Raw genomic sequence first — 20536 nt, forward strand, 5'->3', positions numbered from 1 at the left:
GAGAGAGACTGTGAGAACTGGGAAACACACACACATACACCACAGGCTCAGTACACATACAGGTACATACAATACAAGCACAAATACAACACAAACACAAGTACATACACACAGTTACACACAAAACAAGCACATACAACACAAACACAATAGCAACAACCACAGATACATACAACACAAAGTCAACACAAATACCACAAAAATACAACACAAACACTGATACATACACATACATGTCTACACAGACAGAACAAAACACAAACACAAACTTGCAGATAAACACACACGCAGCATAATCAGTCAACTAATATCAGGGCAGACTGCTTAACCCTGTTATTCACCAAAGAAACAACATCAAATAATCCTACTATGATACAGAATTTATCATGGTACAAGAAAACATTTCACCACGTTGTAGTGTCTGTTCTCCACCAGAGGGCTCTGTTGTGCAATCCAAATTTCTAAACAGGTTTGTGTTTTAAAAGAACTAGTTTTGCTTGTACAGTTCAAAGTACATATTAACACTATATCGAGCGATTTCTTCCATAAGTTGATTTGCTTCCCCTTACATAAAAATAAGAATTCTGCACATTCACTGGGTTTGTGTAAAAAATAAAAGGACCGAGAGACAGAGCTTGTGACTTACAGGCCCCAGTAAGTACTGGATCTACTATATCACAGAGCATGAAAATGAACCGGTCCGATTCTGCATAGGGTCGTATGGCTTATTCTGCTTCATTAACACTGAAGCCATCTACAGCTTCACGCCCAACCCTTGCGTGAGCTTCATTAAATACAGTTTATCAGACATGGGAAGGTATAACACAAGGGGGAGCAGAGACAGCCATAGTGATATGCTGATTTTTTTGCTTGTGTGTGCCGCAAGAGGGCAATTGCGTGCTTGTGCTTGTGTGCATGTGGGCGTATGCGCATGCATGTACATGTGGGTGCGTAAGCATGTACGTGTTCAGGCATTCATGTGTGAGTGTATGTGTGTTTCTGTGTATGTGCGTGTGCGCTCAGATGTAACTGTGTATGTGCGCACTTGAGTGTGTGTGTTCCACTGCAGCATTTTGTTTCAGTGATCTCTCAGGGGGGAGGGGCCAGCGGTGGGCGGATGGCTTGAGACTGATGGGGGTACGACAGCAACGGGGGCGGAGCTGCTTGTCTCGCATCTGCTGCTCCCAAATTGCCCTTCACACAGCGTACAGGGACTGGCTTTCACAATCGCACCTCGAGCGCAGCAGGTCAACCAACTGCCACTTACCTCTTCTGCTTGTCTCTATTTCAACAGTTTGTTTATTGTCAGTGAAATTGGGAGCATGTTACCCAAACCGGCCGCAGGTTACTCTTCAGTTAGTATTGTTATTCATTATGAGTAGTGTTCTGCCATTAGACCACCGGGCAGATCAACCGTACATGACCCCACTAAACCACACAAATTCTCCCATAGGTCAGCTGCAATGATTTGTTTATATATTAGTTTGAATATTAGAAATGGAACAGCATTTTACTACACAGCAGGCTGCTTAATTTCTAGCCCTTGTTTGATTCTGAAAACAACAGGTCTGCGATGCTTTTATAGTTTCTATCTGTGAAATTGGACAGGAGCGATACATTCTCATATGTGCTGCGTGCCTGATGGGGAGAGATGGAGCAGGAAAGACAGGCTGAGCTCTGATGGAGAGATGACAGATGGAGTGAGAGAGCTGTGACGGGGGGAGCTGGCAGAGTGAGAAAGTGAACGGGAGAGACGGTGTTTGCGCATACACAGGGCCGTAATGAGCAACCTCTGCAAACGGCCATATGCACCTGCAGCAGGTGGCAAGCTGGGCCATCTCCCTGCAGCCCCGTAACAAGCAGCTGCTGCGCCTCAGATGAAGGAGCTTTCTGTCCAAACAGCAGCCCCCGTAAACAAGCAGAACCGCACCTCCTCAAACAGCAGCCCCCGTAAACAAGCTGAACCGCACCTCCTTAAACACCAGCCCCCGTAAACAAGCTGAACCGCACCTCCTCAAACAGCAGCCCCCGTAAACAAGCAGAACCGCACCTCCTCAAACACCAGCCCCCGTAAACAAGCAGAACCGCACCTCCTCAAACAGCAGCCCCCGTAAACAAGCAGAACCGCACCTCCTCAAACAGCAGCCCCCGTAAACAAGCAGAACCGCACCTCCTCAAACAGCAGCCCCCATAAACAAGCTGAACCGCACCTCTCCAAACACCAGCCCCTGTAAACAAGCAGAACTGCACCTCCTCAAACAGCAGCTGCTCTAACAATCTCTGTGGTAGCTAACAATCTCTGTGGTGGCCTCTTTAGTACCTCCCAGTTCCCAAGTCTTTGATGGTCTCTGATTGTCTAGATGGTAGCCTCTATAGCCCATCCTCTCCCTCAAGCCCCTCCCCTTCCCTATAGCACCGCCTCTAGTCCGGCCTTACTGGTCATGCTGGACTCTCTCTGCAGATGGAAGAGCTGGTTCTCCAGCCGGGTCATCTGCTGCTGTAGCGTCTCCACGGTGCTCCTGTGCTCGTCCTGCAGGTGGCGCATCTGCTCGCGGAAGCTGCCCCGCAGGGTGTCGGCCTGGGCCGTCAGCTGGTTGACTGTCTGAGCGTGCTCAGACTTGAGCACCATGTTCTCGGACTGCAGGGTGATGAGCCTGAGGGCAGAGCGCGAGGCGGAGAGGTGGTGTGAGGGAGGGGAGGGGCCTGGGGAATGTCAGGCTAACTGCATTAATAACCTAACAAGAACCATTAAACCCCTCACCTGCATTAATAACCCATCAGAGCGGAGATCTTAAACCCAACACCTGTACTGAAAACCCAACGCAGTGAGGATGCGTGGATGATGACCCAACATGGCGCCCACCTCTCTCGGAGCTCGGCCTCCTTCACCACGGTCTCCTGCAGGATCTTGTTGTGTCTCTCCAGCAGCGTGTCATGCTCGTTCTGCAGCTGCTGCAGCTCTGCGCCGGTCGTCTGCAAGTTCTGCTGGGTGTCCTGCAGACGCCCCTTCAGCTGCGCAATCACGCTCTCCATGTGCTCCCTGGAGGCACAGACAAAGATGTCAACACCGACCACAGACACACACCACGACTGACCGCAGCCACAGACACACATATCACAACTGACCACAGATACACATCACTATTCACCACAGTCACCCATAACTACTGACCACAGCTGACCACAGCCACAGACAGCACTAATGACTGACCACAGCCAGAGACACATATCATTACTGAGCAAAGCCACAGATATCACCATTGACCACAGCTACAGATTACCACTGGCCACAGGCAAAGACACACACATCACTACATATTACATCACCACTGAAATGCATCACCACTGACCAGTGGCTAAGATCATACAGACACATACATCACCACTACCAAACATAAACAACACTGATAAGACCCAGGCACATAGCACTAACTCCATAACATAGACAACCAGAACCAAACAGCAACAGCCTGTGCAGGCTCAAGACACAAATTTCATTACTGATTATAGCTATATACCTAATAAACTTTAATTCATGTTAAATTACCACCTTAAAATAACACCTGTGCAAGTATGAATACGTTTCACTTTTATGTGAACATTAAAATTATAATGAACACAAATTAACATAATCTGCTTGAGGTTACCTACGCCAAACAGCAATTATTTTCTAGCAACTGCAATTAGGAGAACCGCCAATGGCGCTGTAACTCAGATTAAATCACAGCTGTATTTTCCACCACTACCCAACCAGACCAACATATTTGTCAACGCTGTAACAAAGGGCATTCTCTACAGTTACTCAGATGAGAACCTACAGCACCACTGTTTGCGTAAGAGTTACACATAAGCATAGAAGCAGAAAAGAACGTATAGAATACTGTATGTTTAGCTAAAATTAAAATGATAGACAGCATATAAACTTCTACTTTCACACCTCCAGCAACATGCGATGGTAATATATGAGAACATTTATCAATCTGTTTTTACAACATCAAAATTAGATTGCTTGACAAGAAATCTTAAAAACACATGATATACCTGGTGCAACACATCACTGCAGTGAAGTGACATGAAAACACAAATCAGGCCATTGGGAAACAAGCATGATTAAATGAAAGACAAGAGATAAATAATAGTAAATAAAGGAAAAAGCAAGAAAGCAACGGAATGAGAGAGAGAGGGGAGACAGAGAGAGAGGGAGGGAGGGAGAGAGCAAGAGGTCGAAACAAAGGGAGAGAGAGGAAAAAAAGAGTGAAAGAGAGAGCACGCCTGATCTTACCGCTCCTGTTTGGTGACATCGCCATCGCTCTGGGCCGCGCTCTTGGACTTCTGCTGTTTCAGGACGTTGTGCACGCGCACCTTATAGTTCTCAAATTCGGCGGCCGTGGACGCCAACTCGGCCTGCGCGTAAACAAGCCGGGACACACGGAACGATCTATTAGCGAAGAGGACGCAGAGCTACCAGGGCTGGGGGGCGGGAGACTGAAACCAAACGCGGTGAAAAACAGCCCTGAGAATACACTCAGACGTGTGGATTTTTATCTGCAACAGCAATTAGTGCACTTCTGTGGACCGGCCTGTCTGTGGCCGGGACTTTGAATTAATACGAATGAACATTACAGCCCGGCAGGCAGGAAGCAGGGAAATGCTACTGTTTCTTCAGGACCCTGACACCCGATTCATCACCAGCCATTAGGCCCTGGAGGAAAATCACTCATACTGTCATTTTATAATTAAGTTTTGTTTAAGCCATTTAGCAGTGGTGCGTTTGCAGACTCCCGAAATGGAAAATCAATACGGCTATTTATAAAGCAGCGCAGATCAGCGCCGGAGAGGCTCTCTGCTCCACAGCTCTCTGATGGGGGAGTTTCGGACCCGGAGAGGCTCTCTGGTCCACAGCTCTCTGATGGGGGAGTTTCAGACCCGGAGAGGCTCTCTGGTCCACAGCTCTCTGATGGGGGAGTTTCAGACCCGGAGAGGCTCTCTGGTCCACAGCTCTCTGATGGGGGAGTTTCGGACCCGGAGAGGCTCTCTGGTCCACAGCTCTCTGATGGGGGAGTTTCAGACCCGGAGAGGCTCTCTGGACCACAGCTCTCTGATGGGGGAGTTTCAGACCCGGAGAGGCTCTCTGGACCACAGCTCTCTGATGGGGGAGTTTCGGACCCGGAGAGGGAGGAGGGGACATGACGCCCCCTCCCCCCATCACATGCAGGCAGTGGGGCTGGTGCGGGCTGAGGAGTTTGATGTAGGGGACGTGGGTGGGGACTTGGGCAGTGTGTGAGGGTGTAGTGTGGGGACGCAGGCGGTGTGTGAGGGTGCAGTGTGGGGAGGCAGGCGGTGTGTGTTATGTGGTACCTTGGCAGCGCTGCTCTCCTCCTGCAGAGTGCTCAGTCTGTGCTGGAAGGAGCTGGCTGTTCTCTGCTGCTGCTCTGTTAACATCTTCAGCTGCTCCTGCAGCCTGTGCCGCTCCGCAGTCAGATCACAGCACTGAATCTAAAACATGTAAAAACGCAGGGCTGGCACACACGTGTACACATACACATGTACGCACTCACTCTCTCACACACACGTAGAGCTGTGCTGTTATGCCCCCCTGTACTCTAAGTAAACTACAATAGATTTGAGGAGACACATTTGCCTAAATCCCCAATATATGTAGTTCAGTCACACACCAAAGATCATTGTGGGTCATCGTGTCGTTCTGCACCTACCTTGTAATCCTCCAGCTGCTGCTGGTGCGCCTCCAGCTCCCCCTTAAGAGACGCCTGGAGCACCATCTGAGCAGCTTCCTGTGAGGAGACCAGAGTCAGGGTACCCCCATACCTGAGTCACTGTACCCCCAAACCAGAGTCACTGTACCCCCATACCTGAGTCACTGAACCCCCAGAACAGAGTCACTCTACCCCAAAACCAGTCACTCTACCCCCAAACCAGAGTCACTGTACCCCCATACCAGAGTCACTGTACCCCCAAACCAGTCACCGTACTGCCAAACCAGAGTCACTGTACCCCCATACCTGAGTCACTGAACCGCCAAAACAGAGTCACTCTACCCCCAAACCAGAGTCACTGTACCCCCATACCTGAGTCACTGAACCGCCAAAACAGAGTCACTCTACCCCCAAACCAGAGTCACTGTACCCCCATACCAGAGTCACTGTACCCCCATACCAGTCACCGTACCGCCAAACCAGTCACTGTACTCCCAAACCAGACAATTTACCGCAATTCCAGTCACTGTTCCCCATTGACTGAGCCCCTAACCCACTGATATCTGTGCACTGAATCCATGCACAGAACTCCCAAAGGGTCTGCACATGCAACTCACCTGTTTCTTGGTGTCAGCTAACTCCTTCTTTGTTTTAACCAGCAGCTGCTTCATCTTGGAGGTTTTCTCTTCCCCTTGATCGACAAGCGATTTCAGAGACTCTGAAATCAGCGATAAACCAGTGATGATTATGAGAATTAGACAGTGAGAAGGGAAAGTTCCACAGAACAGCATCATTCAGATAGAGGTACATGAGGAAACGTGTCTGAAGCGAAGCTTGGTGTCACAGAGGAAACGCATGGGCCGTCTCACCGATCTCCTCTCTGAGAGTTTCCTGCTTCTGCTTGTGGGTCTGGATCTCCGCCTCCAGCTCCTCCACGTGGCTCTCCCTCTCCGCCAGCTTCTGGTTGAGCTCTCTGACCAGCCGCTCGTAGTCGGCCATCTCCATGTCCATCAGGGAGTTCTGCTGAGCGTCCTGGATGGGGGCAGCGCAACAAAGTCAGGGCTAGATGTGACCGGTCGTCAGGGTAACGCAGGAGAAACTGAATGCCAGGGTGAGAGAGCCTGTGGCTTCTCAGGCTAGATAGACAACTCAGTTAGATTCAGAATATAACCTGCTGAAAACACTGACAATACCTAAAATGCAAGCTACTGCAAGTGAATCTGGAGAAGATAAACCGACACTACACACCTTGGTGTATTCCTCTGTGAGGAACAGGTTGTAATTGGAAGCTCTGCACTAAATGTCTTGGGTCACAGGTTTAGTTACAGCCCCAGTAATTCCTGCCAGTGTGTGGGTTTGACTGACAGCCCTGAAGGCCAACGGGCAGTTATTCTCCAGAGAGCCTGTCATTCTCCCACACAGCCTGATTTTCACCGCCACAATTAGACCTCACCACAACCCATCACTACGTTTAGAGACTTCAGATTAATTCACATTGAACCGGACTGAACCACTTTAATTACAATCCAAAGTGTCAGTTCTGTGGAGTGTCTTTGCACCATAGAGTAAACTGAATGAGCGTCCATGGCGTTTGTGCTGTGATGAGAGAGACTGAATGCTGTGAGGGGCTGAGAGTGCCGGAGTTTGTGTTTTCGGCGTAGGCGCAGGGGTGGGACGTGCCTTCCTCAGCTGCTCCAGCTCCTGCGCAGTCTGCTGCAGCTGCTGCTTCTGCCTGCGCAGCTGGGCCTGCAGCTCGTCCACCTCCCTGACTGCGGCCGAGTGATCCTGTGCAAGAGGAACACCGACTTCATCACAGGAAACGGACACACCCTTTTTCCCTCATAATACTAACACATGGAAAGCCAAAATCTCATCATAAATCAATAACAACACGGGGAATTAGAAAGCTGCTGCTGTCCGTAGGTGGCTGCGACCACCGCAGCCATGTAATAACATTCAGAGTGCCCAGAGGCAGCACATTACGCACACCCAGGGAGCACAGCGCAGCGGGGGCCACAGGTCATAAATTGTTTCTTGTTTTGGGGATGTCTTTTCAATACCCCCCCCCCTCCACCCCCACACCCCATTCACGTACCTTTATTTTCTGCTCCTTTAAAAGCTTTTCTGCCTCCAGGTCTTTTTCCAGCACAGATTTGAGCCTGTGCATTTCTAAAGCCTGGGACTCCAGCAGCCTGACGTTAGACTGCAGAGTGTCCATACGAGCTGCCAGGTCCTCCCTCTCTGAGGACAGCTGCTCGTGCTGGAAGAAAAGGATAAAAAAGCAGGATGGATCTGATAAAGGCAGTAACCAAGGCACGGCTAAATAAAAGCATCACTTAAGCATAAGTATTTCCTAATGTGACACGTGGCTCTGCAGATCACTGCAATCATTTTTCAGAGTGCGTATGTTTATTCTCTCACAGAGAAGAATTTCATAAGCACGGGGGAAAAGGTTTTAGCGACTCCTGTCAAAGTGCTCTGAAGACCTTTAACCCTAAACTGGGAGCTCAACTGAACAGATGAGCTTCATTAAGCATCCAACTTTGGTTTGCTTGTGCATATAAATTTCTTCTTTGCTTATTTGTTGACTTCATGTATTTATGATTACACAAATATTTTATTTATATTACGTTTATTTGTTGACTTTTGTATATATTTCTGACTGCACAAATATTTTGTGCACATAAAAATCTTGTGTTTGATGACCTTTGAATACATTTGTAATTGCCAAAATAAATACACTAAATTTGGATATAAAATGAAGTCCAATCTCTCAATTGAGGTGCCAGTTAGAGTTAATCTCTGTCACTTAAATAATATGCTCTTCTAAAACAGACAAACTTTGCCAAAGCAACAAAGCTATGCAACTAGATAACTATGCAAATAACATATGCTGGCCATCTCTGCAAACAATAAAGCAGAACTTTGCAAAACCTCATTATGGCTTGGTAGAATTGAGACTTGTTTTTTTCCGGTAAATAATCAAACAGATTAGTAAGGGACAACAAAGCTATAAAAATAAACAGAAGATTAATTTTGAAACAAATGACATGATAAAGCCTAAATGAGCATCGTCTGAGGATCAGCGAATCCAGCAGAAATCTGTGGGCTCCCAAAAGGCCATTTAGATCACACAAGCGTAGGGTCGCTCTCCATCTCCGAGGGAAACGCCATAATGACTGCACCCATATGGAGAACGGCCACGGACTGTTTCTTATTTACCTGCAGAGATAAGTCACCACTAAATGCGTAGCTTAAGAGAGATGGAGGTGTTTAAGCACGTTTCACTGGTTCTGGTTGACACGGGATTCATATTCTGGGAGTACCTGCAGACATTTCAGACACTGTGTAGCAGTTCTCCTACCTTTTCAACAAAACAGTGTCATCATTCAAACCAGGAGAGGCACCCAGGCTCTCAAGCTAAGATCCCACACATACCTGCTGGATGGCAGCTTGCAGTCGATTGGTGAGGTCCGCAATCTGCTTCTCCCCTTTTTCTGCCCTCTCTCTCTCCTTATCCAGCTGCTCAGTCTGTCGGTCATATTCTGCCAGGAGGTTCTGCAAATGACTCATCCATTAATAATCATCTTTATGAAGTAAAACACAAAAGGCTACGACATAGCTCAGGTATCAGTTCCGGTCAGGAAGTATCTGAGAAAAACTTATTTATGAAGAGAAGTGTCACCCAGGCAAAAACTGATGAACAGTGACTGAATTAGGTAATAATAATAACAATTATTATTATTATTATTATTTTTATTATTATTATTATTTCACTGTAAAAATAAGCCCCAAAGGAGTAAAAACCCTACATCTCTATGGATATTACCAAAGTGAAGTACACACCCACCCTCTTATCTCAGAAAATGTACAATTATCCATAAAGGGTAGACCATTGATTTTAGCTCATTAGGAAAGGTCAGGGTCTGTGAGGGACGGGTATAATTGGGCGTCGGCACCCAGAGCACCTTGTAGCCCTCCGCTCCGTGGATAATGTCCTTCATAGAGCTGGAGACCCTATCCCGCTCCACCTTCAGCCCCTCCACCTCCTCCTTCAGACTCTGCACCTGAGGGGAGGGGGGGGGGGGGGAGAGAAATTACAACCCCGCCCGGCAACACCGCCCACACGTCTCGGCGCCAGAGAGCCGTTACCGCACCTCCTTCCTGCTGATGTCCAGCTCCTTCTTGGCCTTCACCGCCACGGCCTTTATCTTGTTCGTCCTCTCGTCTTTTTCCTTGCTCTCCTTCTGGAGTTTGGCTGCGCAGATTTCAAAAAGAACACATTAGAGTCAAAGATACACCAGTGAAAAAGTCAGGCGTTCACGCATCCACAATACATACGAGTGTAACGTAAAGCATGAGTAAATGTAATTACGTCGATAATTTTCTCCCAAATGAGATGATTTATTGTGCAGTCAAGGACAAAGCTTACATGGCACATGCAAATGTTAACGAAGATGTGTGTGGCCAAACAGCTGTCTTTGTGGTTGGCCATTAGAACATCACATTTGGGAGCTACAGAGGGTGTGGTGACTGCTAATGCTCATCTCTGCAGGTAGGAAGAGCACATGGTCTTCTAACCTTGGTGTTCACAGAACCCAGTGAAAAATGTGCACCTGCAGTTTACATTACTATAAGGATTTTGTATATGTATCCAACTGAAGCCTGAATGGAGTGTGAGGCTTTCTAGAGGAGAAAATAAATGTGTGCCCATGTGTGCATGAGAACATTAACCCTGGAGAAAGCTTTTAGCTGGGCAGACCCTCCACACGTCAACTCAATGGCCCAAAGAAACTCATACATTTCATAGCTTGCACACATTAAGTCAATAGCCCAACAAAGTTGATTAATAAATGCCAGGCAAGACCAAAAAAATACTTTCCCTGGGGTGTTCTCACAGTAAAACTACAGGTGCCTCTTAAATAAAGCTCTAACCATCTGAAAGATTAAATTCAATCATTATGTTTTCAAGTATCTTGGTGACTTCAAAGTGATTACATGATACATTACCTATTCTTTCAGTGAGATCTGTCACACTGTTCTCTTCGGTAGAAGAGGCCTTCTCTCTGGTCTCCTAGAAAACAGAACAGAGGTCAGTCTCTCTTTGCTTTTCATTCTTACATTAACTGCAGGTTCGTTTTTGCTGTCCCACCTCATTGTTCATGCAAATATTTTAGTGAAGGGTAGCAGTTTCACCATAAGGGTGCTCAAATACTGAACGTGCGCACAGGTGGACCATATGTGTGAGCACAGCAATAAGATTGATTGACGTGTCTTTGCATGAGCATATATTCCGATTGCAACACAGCCAAGCGGGGTCAGCCTCTGATGGGGCCCCGACGTCTCCGGCCCCGACGCAGCTGGGTTATATTATGCTGCCAGAGAGCGCTGCTGCTGGGACCAATCAGCGAGCAGGAATGTGCGCCAACTGCGCTGGACGCGGCTGGAGGCACCTGATTTACTGTTGGGCTTCAATCGAAGCGAAAGACCAGCAGCTGCTTCAGACGGCAGCAGCCATAACCCAGCGGAAATGGGCCGTTTTACGACCCCCTCGCTCTCAAGTGAATTTAGGCAACATGTACACCCCCATTTTACAGAATTAAAAAAACAATGCAATAATTTATCTATCTGGGGGCATCTGCAACTGAATGTGTTATTATTGCTACTGCTCAGATACAGCAACCACTATGTCTTTGTAAAGATGCATGGAAATTCTACAGAATGTTTAATCTGAATTCTGTTTTGTCATTTGTGAATTTGAAGTGAATACAAAGCTGATTTTTGTGGCCAGAAAGAACCGATCGCAGACCGGGGGGGGGGGGGGGGCTTGGTGGTTGTGGCGAGAGCAATCATGCACCAGGGCGATGGGGGGCGGGGGGGGAGCGTGTCGGCGATTTCAGACTGGGGACCAGCACAAGAACAATGGCATCAAAAAGCTATTGTACCCTAAGAATACGGCACAATCAAAATAGATTAAAAGTGTGTTTGTGCCAGCAGCCGGCTCTGACTGAAATCCTAACTGAAATTGAGACTCTGCTTCCTTATAGGCCCAAGTAAAGTATTAATACAGACCTGTAAAAGTGCAATATCATCCTGCAGTTTGGAGATAAGTAAATCCTTCTCTGCCAGCAGCTGTCGTAGCTCCTCCCTCTCATCTGTGCCTTTGTCCAATGGCTGGTCTTCATCTCCCGGCTCTTTGTTCTCACTGGCCTGCAGCCTCTCCTCCGCCGTGGCCATCTGGGTGAGCAGCTCCTGGTTCTCGGCCCGGATCCTGTCGTTAGCGTCCTTCATCTGGGCCAGGTCGCCCTGCAGGGCCTGGGTGTCGGCGAGCACCTCGTCCAAGCTGCCCTGCAGCAGGGTCCTCTCCTGGCCCAGCTCCTCCACCCGAGCCCGCAGCTCCGCCTCCTGCTGGTCGCTTCGCTCCTTCGCCTGCTCCAGCTCCTCCGTCAGCTGCGCCACCCTCTCCTGGCTCTGCAGCAGCAGGGACCGCTTCTCCTGCAGGGCGGCGACCACGAGGCTCTCCACCAGGGCAGGGACATCGCTGGCCTCCTTCTCTCCGGCCCTGGGACCCTCGCTGGCCTCCGTCCCTCCCAGCAGCTCCAGGACGCGCTCCTGCACTCCACACAGCTGCCCACGCGTCACCTCCGCGTCCATCCTCAGCTCATCCCTCTCCTCTGAAACGCTCCTCAGGCGATCCTCCAGGCCGGCCCGCTCCTTGCCGAAGCTCGTGGCCTCCTCTCGAAGGAGCTCCTCTCTCCTCCTGAGCTCAGCCACCTCCTCCCTAAGGGCCTGCAGCTCAGAGGCCAGCTGCTCCCTGTCCGCAGCCACCTCCTCCAGCATGCCCTCCGCCCTCCGCCCTGCATGCTCTCTCTCCTCCAGGGCAGTGGTCGACTGCTCCAGCCTCTTCTGCATCTCCTCCTTCTCCAGGGTCAGGCTGTGGAGGCACAGCTCCAGTTTAGAAGCGTTCCCCTGTTCGGCACTCTGGTCCTCCCTGGCCCTCTCCAGCTCTTGCTGCACCGCCTCCAGTGCTTCCTGAGCGGCCTCCTTCTCGGAGGCCAGGGTGGAGACCTGCTCCTCCAGCTCCTGCACGGCGCTCTCCTTCTCCTGCAGTAGGGACAGGATGTCCTTGTTCTTCTCCCGCAGGGCCTCCAGCGAGCTTCTCAGCTCCTCCTCGACCTGCGCCTCCTCTGCCGCCAGCTCCAGGCCCCTGAGTCTCTCCCGGAGGCCGTCATTCTGGCTGTGCGAGGCCCGCAGCTTCTCCTGCAGCTCCTGGACCGCCGCAGCGCCCTGCTCCTTCATGGCGTCGTACCGCTTTACAAACTCTCCGGTCCGCTCCCCCAGCTCCACTTCCAGGTTGCGCAGGATCTCCTTCGTCTCCTCGCACTCATCCGCGGCCACGTTCCTCTCCGCAAAGAGCCGGTCGCATCTCTCACGGAGCTCGCTGACCTCCTGAGCCATTATCTCCTTCTCCTCCTGGGCCTTGAGGAGGAGGTCCCTCTCCAGCTGGGCCATCGCCGCCCTGTGGAGCTCCTCCAGGGCTGGGATCTCTTGCTGTTGCTGAGCAGAGACCTGGGGCTGCTCCAAGCTCTTCGCATCCAAGCCCTCACCATCCTCCCGGCACATCTGCAGTTCGTTAACCTTGAACTCAAGCTCCTCCTTCTCCAGCTGGAAATCCTCCTTGGCTTGTAGCAGCTCCGCTTCCAGCCCGGCCTTCACATTGCCCAGGTATATCAGCTCCTCCTGCAGCATGGAATTCTGGGACTGCAGGTCCCCCAGTGCCAGCCTCAGCTGGCCTATCTCGTCGTCCCGGTCCTCAGTGTGCAAGGCCTCAGTCCCCCCGGCCGCTGTCCCACCCCGGCCACCCCCGGCCCGGCCAGCGTCCTCCTCCTCCTCCTGCACGTCCTGCAGAAAGCTGTCCTTCAGAGACAGCTGCTCCGAAAGCTCGTCCTGCAGCAGGAGCAGCCGCTCTCTCTCCATCTCAAAATCTGCTGCAGACGTCTCCAGCTGTTCCGTCAGCTCCCGCACCTCCTCCTCGTGAGCGCTCCTTATTCTCGCCGCCTCCTCGCGCAGGATCTGGGCCTCCTCCTGTGACTGTCGGAGCCGCTCCTCCTCGGCGGTCTCCAGCTCGCGCCGCAGGGAGGACAGCTGGCCCTCATAGTTCTGCCGAACTGACTCCAGCCGCGCCTCCAGCTCCTGCTGCTGGAGGCCCTCCCCCTGCTCCTTCTCCTCCTTCTCCTTCAGAAGCAACTGCAGCTTCTCCACCTCCACCTTGTGCTTGGCATGGGACGCATCCATAGTCTGTTTCAGGTCCTCCATTTCTCTCAGGTGATCTGCGCTGGACTGGTCCAACTGTTCCCGAAGCCTGGCAAGCTCCTCCAGTGCATCCTAAAAGGAATGAACAAAAGCTGTTTTTTTTTCTTAAGATGCAACTGTATAAATTTGGTGCTCTGTAACATCATTTGTTTGGGATGTGGAAAAAAATATGTGATGCTGAATTTATGGGAAAGTGAAGAAGAGCATGATGAAGATAATATTCAAAGACAGGACTTGGCATCCAGGAATTCCTCCAGTTTCACTCTGGCCTGGTCTTACCTGAGCCTGCTGTTTGGCCTTCTCATTATCTTTCCGCAGCAAAACCAGATTCTGCTGTGTTTCAGCCTTTTCCAGCAGCACAGCATCCATCCTCTCTGTCAGCTCCTGTTGCAACACATCATAAACATTATTCTCAATATACATACGACATTGACATCATTCTCAAAATATATAAACCACAAAAACAATTCTACACCACAAAAACAATTTGCTAAATATTTAAATCACAAATGTTATTCTCAATATATATACACCACAAACATTATTCTCATAAACATTATTCTCTAAATATATAGCCTACACCATATTATTTCCAAAATATTATGCAGGACAAGACTTTATTCTCAAAACATCACATATAACACGTTATTCTCAATATATTATTATACACTATTATACACTAAAACCTGACCAGTGCCCAAAAGCTTGGGTTGGTTCAGGTCCTAATTCTGTCATTTTATATGGGGCTTGGTTCAAGTCGGCCTCTTTGTAGCCGGCCCTTTAAATTTAAAAGCTGGATGAATGGCAGCTGCAGGCAAGCAAGTTTAAGCTAAGCAATGCGAGTGACAGAACGGCTGCCGCAGAGCTAGTGAGGAAAAGTTATTGTCAGGGGAGTATGAAGCAGCAGCCAGTGAAAGGAAAATCCAAAGTCTGGACAAATCTTTACATGGTTTTTGATCAAGCTGAAAATGAAAGCGGGGGGTTTGTAAAACGCAATGACAGTGTTGCCAACTTTAGGCAGACAAATATGCAACCTCGCTATATAGAAACCTTAGTGTTTAGTAGTTGTTCTAACGACCTTCAGTATGCACTTATTGCACAATGCTTTGGATAAAAGCATCTGCCAAATAAACATAATGTAATGTCTAAAACGAGCCCAAGCAAGTGAAGAAAAGAGTGATTATGGACCGGGGGGGGGGGGGGGGGGGGCATCAAATAGCTTGGTACATTCCCAAGCAACCAGATTCTTAAAAACAAGCCCAAAAAACCACAACTCAGTCACATATTATATGTGGATATGGCAATTCTGGTGATACCCTGCCATAAAACAGGAACGTCAGCATTACGAAGGTAGGCCTATAGCTACAGCACAAGCCTGCCACTGTGCACCATCCACTGATCTGACCCAGATGTCAATTAGGCTACATCATTCACAAACAGAATACCGATGATAACCAAAACCTGGCTGTGTCTACCGTGCTGAAGCACTTATTAAAGTCGGGTTCAATCCATGTCTGAAAAGAAGCCTCACGTAGGGTCGGGCTGAAGTTTTTCATGCTCTAGTCTGAACGACCAAAACAGGCCCAGAACGAGGGGGGGGTCCAGATACTTTTTGTCATACAGTGTAGTCAGAACAGTGACTTAACAAGGTGAGCCACCAAGCAGCCTCAGAAAAAAAAATGATAAATTATATTTATACTTTATATAGCCCTAATAGAGGATGCAGTCATTTACAACGTATTAATATTCAAACAAGGTTTTATAAATCTACCTCCCGATGAGTAAAAGAGCTGACCCTGTGCATAGCCCGGTCTGAATTCAGGTTATGGAGTACTCCATTTCCATTTGGCAGTGTGAGATGACAGCCGAGTCTGACTGCTAAACATACATCACTGCAAACCACCCCTGACAGGGAAAACAACATCTAATTCAGCGGGTCTATATCATGTCAACCACACATCCCCTGCTCTGATGTATAATGAGAGTGCAGCATAGCATCAAGCTGTCAGTGAATACGTAATACACAGTTAGATTTATCATTCTCACAGGAGGGAGGATAAGTCATTTTAATTACTGTGAATGTCCAACACAATCTTCTTAAAGGGAAGGGTAAAGAACATGGGGGCCATGCACTATCCTTTAACCCGAGAGAAGGAAGAAGCGCTCTGGTGCAGGACAGATATTAAAATATAAACGTAATGCCAAAAACAAATAGAAAACCTTTATACAAACAGAGACTAGACACAATTTCCTCATACCCATTTTAGAGGTGGCAGTGCTTTGAATATAAACAAATGCTGAAACTAAAACCTTCTCGGTGGTTTCTAGACCTACTCCTCTAATCTCATCTGTTAATTACAAGATTAACTGGAGTTGTTCCAGGAAGGTAATTTCCTTTAGCAGCTCATTTTTCCAAGATCAAGAAAGGGTTGTTCCAATGTGGCTGTGCTGTACAACATGTGGACTAAAATGACTGCACACTGACATTTACATGAAAATTTGGCAAGGTAATTTAATCCAAGCGCCAACATTTTCATTTAATTATTATCTGCAATGATGGAGCCAAAACAAAAAAATTGCACATTAAATCAATCAATCCCTGTGTCCTAGATTTGTGTACATATTTATAACCTTGGAGTTTCCAACATTCCAATGAGAAAATAAATAACTAAACGCAAAAACAAAAAAAGTCAGTGGAAAGATAAATATATTAATGATAATAGTCCATCCAGCACCATTCTCTTGCATGATCTTTTCACCCACCAGAATCCACCAGTTACTATACACATTAAAAGAACTTAGGAAGTAGAACCACAGAATCTGTCCCCTGTTGTTTGAGACATGGAATGCATTTATGTTTTAACAGATATCCATACAGGTAACGGGTATTCATACACACAATTACATCCTTTTTCCTTTTACATTGTGTTGATTTGCAAACTTGCTCATAATCAGGGCACACTCAAGTTTTTGATACATATCATTAAAATGAAATAAGAAAATTTCATTTGCATGTCTAATGCCCAGGACCTTCCTACAAGTGTCTGTGCTTGGACCCTTTCTTCTTTCCCTTTATATAAAATCTCTAGGATCTGTCATCTTCTCCCATGGTTTCTCATACTATTTCTATGTAGACAAAACTCAGCCTTTTCTTCCTCTCCCTCCATCTGACACTCACGTCTCACTTTACATCTCAACTGCCTGAAGGAATCACTGCTAGATCTTTCCTTTAATTTAGATTCTATTTGAGAGCTTGCTAGGTGCTCTTCTGCAAGAAGCCCAGGATTAAACCTTCTTCGACTGTTCTCTCTCCTTGTAGTGGCTGTAAATTGGTAATGTAGACTGTTTCTTCACAGCATTCAAAGAATCTGCCCCTTACTCCCCAGCTGCTCAATACAACTCTAAGTCCACACCCTGATACTGCCAGACCAGGGCTACAGTAATTCCCTTCTTGTTGGTATCCCTGCTTGTGCCAATAAACTCCTGCAGCTAATCCAAAATGCAGCCACTAAATTAGTCTTTTATATTCAGAACATGCTCATGTCACACCCCTCCCCCCCTCATCTCACTTCACTAGCCACCTGTTATAGTTTGCATCTCGTTTAAAACCTTTGTACTGGCCTATAAGGTCAATAAATGGAACAGCTGAACCAACCTCCAAACAATCTTCAAACATTATACAGGGCCAGATCCCTACATTCTGCAACATCCAGATTACTGGCTCTACACTCGTGGTTGTATTAGAGTCATAATGCCTATCTGTACTGTCACCGCAGCAGTGGAATGAACTTCCCAAAGCGGTCAGGACAGCAGAATCATTGGCTATCTTCTGATGCAAACTAAAGACTCACCTCTTCGGACTGCATCTTGGTTTGCATCTTAACACCACCCCATAGCTCTCCCACCTTTCAGGCTAATTCAGGTTATGTTATTTGTATTGTTTTAGGTTATATTTTTTATGCAATTATGCTTCTTAGGGTTTTTAGGTTTTGTTATGGATGTAGGCGATATGTACTTAGAATACATATATTTAGAACAGAACTTTAGTTCTTGGTTAGCAAAGTTAATTTGCACTAGTGTAGTGTTTAATGCAAGGAAGTTGCTTCTCTCTGGTCTGAAAATTGTTGTGAGCCAGGTCCGTCACTATTGCTCACACTTAGAATAGTGAATAATGTACTTATGTTTCTCCAATACTGTAAGTCACTGAGCATGTGCTAATGAACGAATGAATGCAATGCAATGTACTGTAACACAAGCACAGATTTTTATTGCCCAGGCGGGCCTGAAAGAATGTGGCTGTACTGGGCTCACAGGTCTTATCAAAGACACCACAGATATTTAAGCTTTAACCATAACAACACAACCTACCTGAATAAGAGTGTCATCTTCGCTGCTGTTCGATTTAGCTTTCAGTGTGTCAACTTCTTTTTCCAAATCTAGGAGAGCACAGGGAATCTGTTGTTACACATGTATGCCTTTCAGAACACGTTTACCTTCAAAATAAATGACCAGATATGCAGGATTCTCACAGAATGAAAGCAATATTAATATAACATAACTGATATGACCACAACATCAAAATTATTTTTCATGACTGCATTTTTGTGACTGCATTGAAATACAGATGGGTATTATTTTACCTGCACATTTTGATTTCATCTTCTGCAACATAGCCATTTGTTTCTTGGAAAACTTGATCAGGTCCTCTTTTGACAAGGTGTCCAACTGTGAAGAAAGGAGAGTAATATTTTTAAGATTATATTAAGAAATAATTTCTCCCAAAATAAAAACTGATGATTAGGAGATGTCAATTTGATTCCTAGTGTAAAACTAGTACATATAACACACAAATAACAAATAAATTTGTCGGGAATCAATTTCCATGTCTGAGTTCACATATTTTCTATTTCAATAGTTTAAAGGCATGACTGCCAAAAAAACGAATTAACAGCAATAACACAACGACTGTCAGGGCTGCAGAAGTAGGAGGGATAATGTTGGGGCTGTTGTAGTTTCAGCTCTTCCCTGCAGATACTCCATGCAGGTGTTTGGGCCAGTCACAACGGCTGTGCACTGCTATACCTTGGACTTCCCGGTTCCGGGTCCGGGAGGCGAGGTCACAAGCTCTGGGTTGGTCTCCTGCAGAAAGGACATTAAAGGGACTCAGCCACCACAGCATTATCTCTGAGGGCCCGCACAAAAGCCAACACACCAGCAGAGCTGACGTGGAAGTTAGGACAGTTCTGACAGACTGGTCTGTCTGGTTAAAGGCACTAAGCCACAGAGATCCTGAGGGCAGGTATGGTCTAGCCATACAATGCACCGCACCTCTGCATTGTTCCTCACCGATGCTGTACACTGTATTGTGTTACTCAGCCTCACCTGTGTTATGTTATTCAACCTCACCAATACACAAAAGCACTGTGTGACAAGTAAAGACTAGGACGAATCTCCTAAGGGAGCAGAAACCAGTTCCACACCAGTGCAAATGACAACAACACAGATTCTGTCCAATGTATTTTACTGGCAAATTATTACAACTGGCATTTATAATTTATATATGGTCTTATAATTTATATATACTCTTTGTTGGACTTTTATTTCAATAACATCTGGTAACTTTTTACGTTCCTCTTAACGTTACACCACAGTGCCATGGTTAGCTGCACAGTCTAAACACATTTAACAAGCAGACAGCACAAAAACAATAACGTTCCAGTATCGTTTACAATAGCAGTCAGGCTGAATAGAATTAAATGAATCGCTTTTTTCTCAGCATAATTTTGATCGCCTACATATTCTCCATCTAGTTATTACCTTGTTCCTACCCAGTGGAACACTAACGTCATTGACTTACAATATGTTACTGTGAGCCTAAGCTAGTCTAAATAACATGTAGCGGAAATACCAAGCGGCTGAAATCAAGAATGCGTACATAGCAGCATCGACACACTAAAAATTATAGTATGTCTTGTGTTATCGATATTGCCTGCCGGCTAAGGGTATGCTGGCTACCCCCTCGGCCTTATGAGTAAGCAGCCTCTGTGGGACATGTCAACAGCTAACGTTGAAAAGAAAAGCAGTCATATTAACTTACCTCCATCTTGGTCAAGAACGTGTAGTTCACAGTTTAATTTGTTAGCTAAACTATGTGTGAAATAATTCTTTAAACATCAGATCTCGCCTCACTGGGCTAGTTAGCGATCGAGCTACCTCGCCATCTAAATATTTCGACGTGCATTCCAAAGCCAAGTTGCTTCTGTTTGCTTCCGCCTTCGTGCGCTGTGTCAACATCAACGTCATCACACGTATCGGGTTTGTACCTAGTACAGGAAGTAGCTGTAATTTACCACGGTTGCCTACTGCAAAACAACAAATTAACCAGTCTAGCTAAATTGAGTTTGTAGTTGCTATGATAACTAGCTAGTCAACGTTAAGACGCGATGCTCACAGTGCCACGTTTCATTGAGTTAATAATGATAACTATGCGGTTTACAAGGCAATTGGGA

At 47.0% G+C, this 20536-nt stretch overlaps 1 protein-coding gene across 1 annotated transcript in view; it reads right to left on the bottom strand.

Moving 5' to 3' along the window:
* Positions 1–20308, bottom strand: part of LOC118214179 (GRIP and coiled-coil domain-containing protein 2) — a 25560-nt gene extending 5252 nt beyond the window's left edge. Inside the window, exons 1-19 of the mRNA XM_035393850.1 lie at positions 20125–20308; positions 19110–19166; positions 18668–18752; positions 18396–18463; positions 14307–14411; positions 11787–14099; positions 10725–10788; positions 9872–9972; positions 9683–9781; positions 9153–9272; positions 7810–7974; positions 7395–7499; positions 6584–6746; positions 6332–6432; positions 5715–5792; positions 5359–5496; positions 4283–4404; positions 2864–3040; positions 2437–2654 (exon numbers count right to left, since the gene is read on the bottom strand). Coding sequence (XP_035249741.1) covers positions 2437–2654; positions 2864–3040; positions 4283–4404; positions 5359–5496; positions 5715–5792; positions 6332–6432; positions 6584–6746; positions 7395–7499; positions 7810–7974; positions 9153–9272; positions 9683–9781; positions 9872–9972; positions 10725–10788; positions 11787–14099; positions 14307–14411; positions 18396–18463; positions 18668–18752; positions 19110–19166; positions 20125–20130 — 4285 coding nt within the window. The 5' untranslated portion in view covers positions 20131–20308. The remainder of the gene's footprint in view (positions 1–2436; positions 2655–2863; positions 3041–4282; positions 4405–5358; positions 5497–5714; positions 5793–6331; positions 6433–6583; positions 6747–7394; positions 7500–7809; positions 7975–9152; positions 9273–9682; positions 9782–9871; positions 9973–10724; positions 10789–11786; positions 14100–14306; positions 14412–18395; positions 18464–18667; positions 18753–19109; positions 19167–20124) is intronic.
* Between the last annotated feature and the right edge of the window lie 228 nt (positions 20309–20536).

This window comes from Anguilla anguilla, chromosome 15, assembly GCF_013347855.1.
Source record: "Anguilla anguilla isolate fAngAng1 chromosome 15, fAngAng1.pri, whole genome shotgun sequence".
In the NCBI taxonomy this organism is placed as follows: Eukaryota; Metazoa; Chordata; class Actinopteri; order Anguilliformes; family Anguillidae; genus Anguilla; species Anguilla anguilla.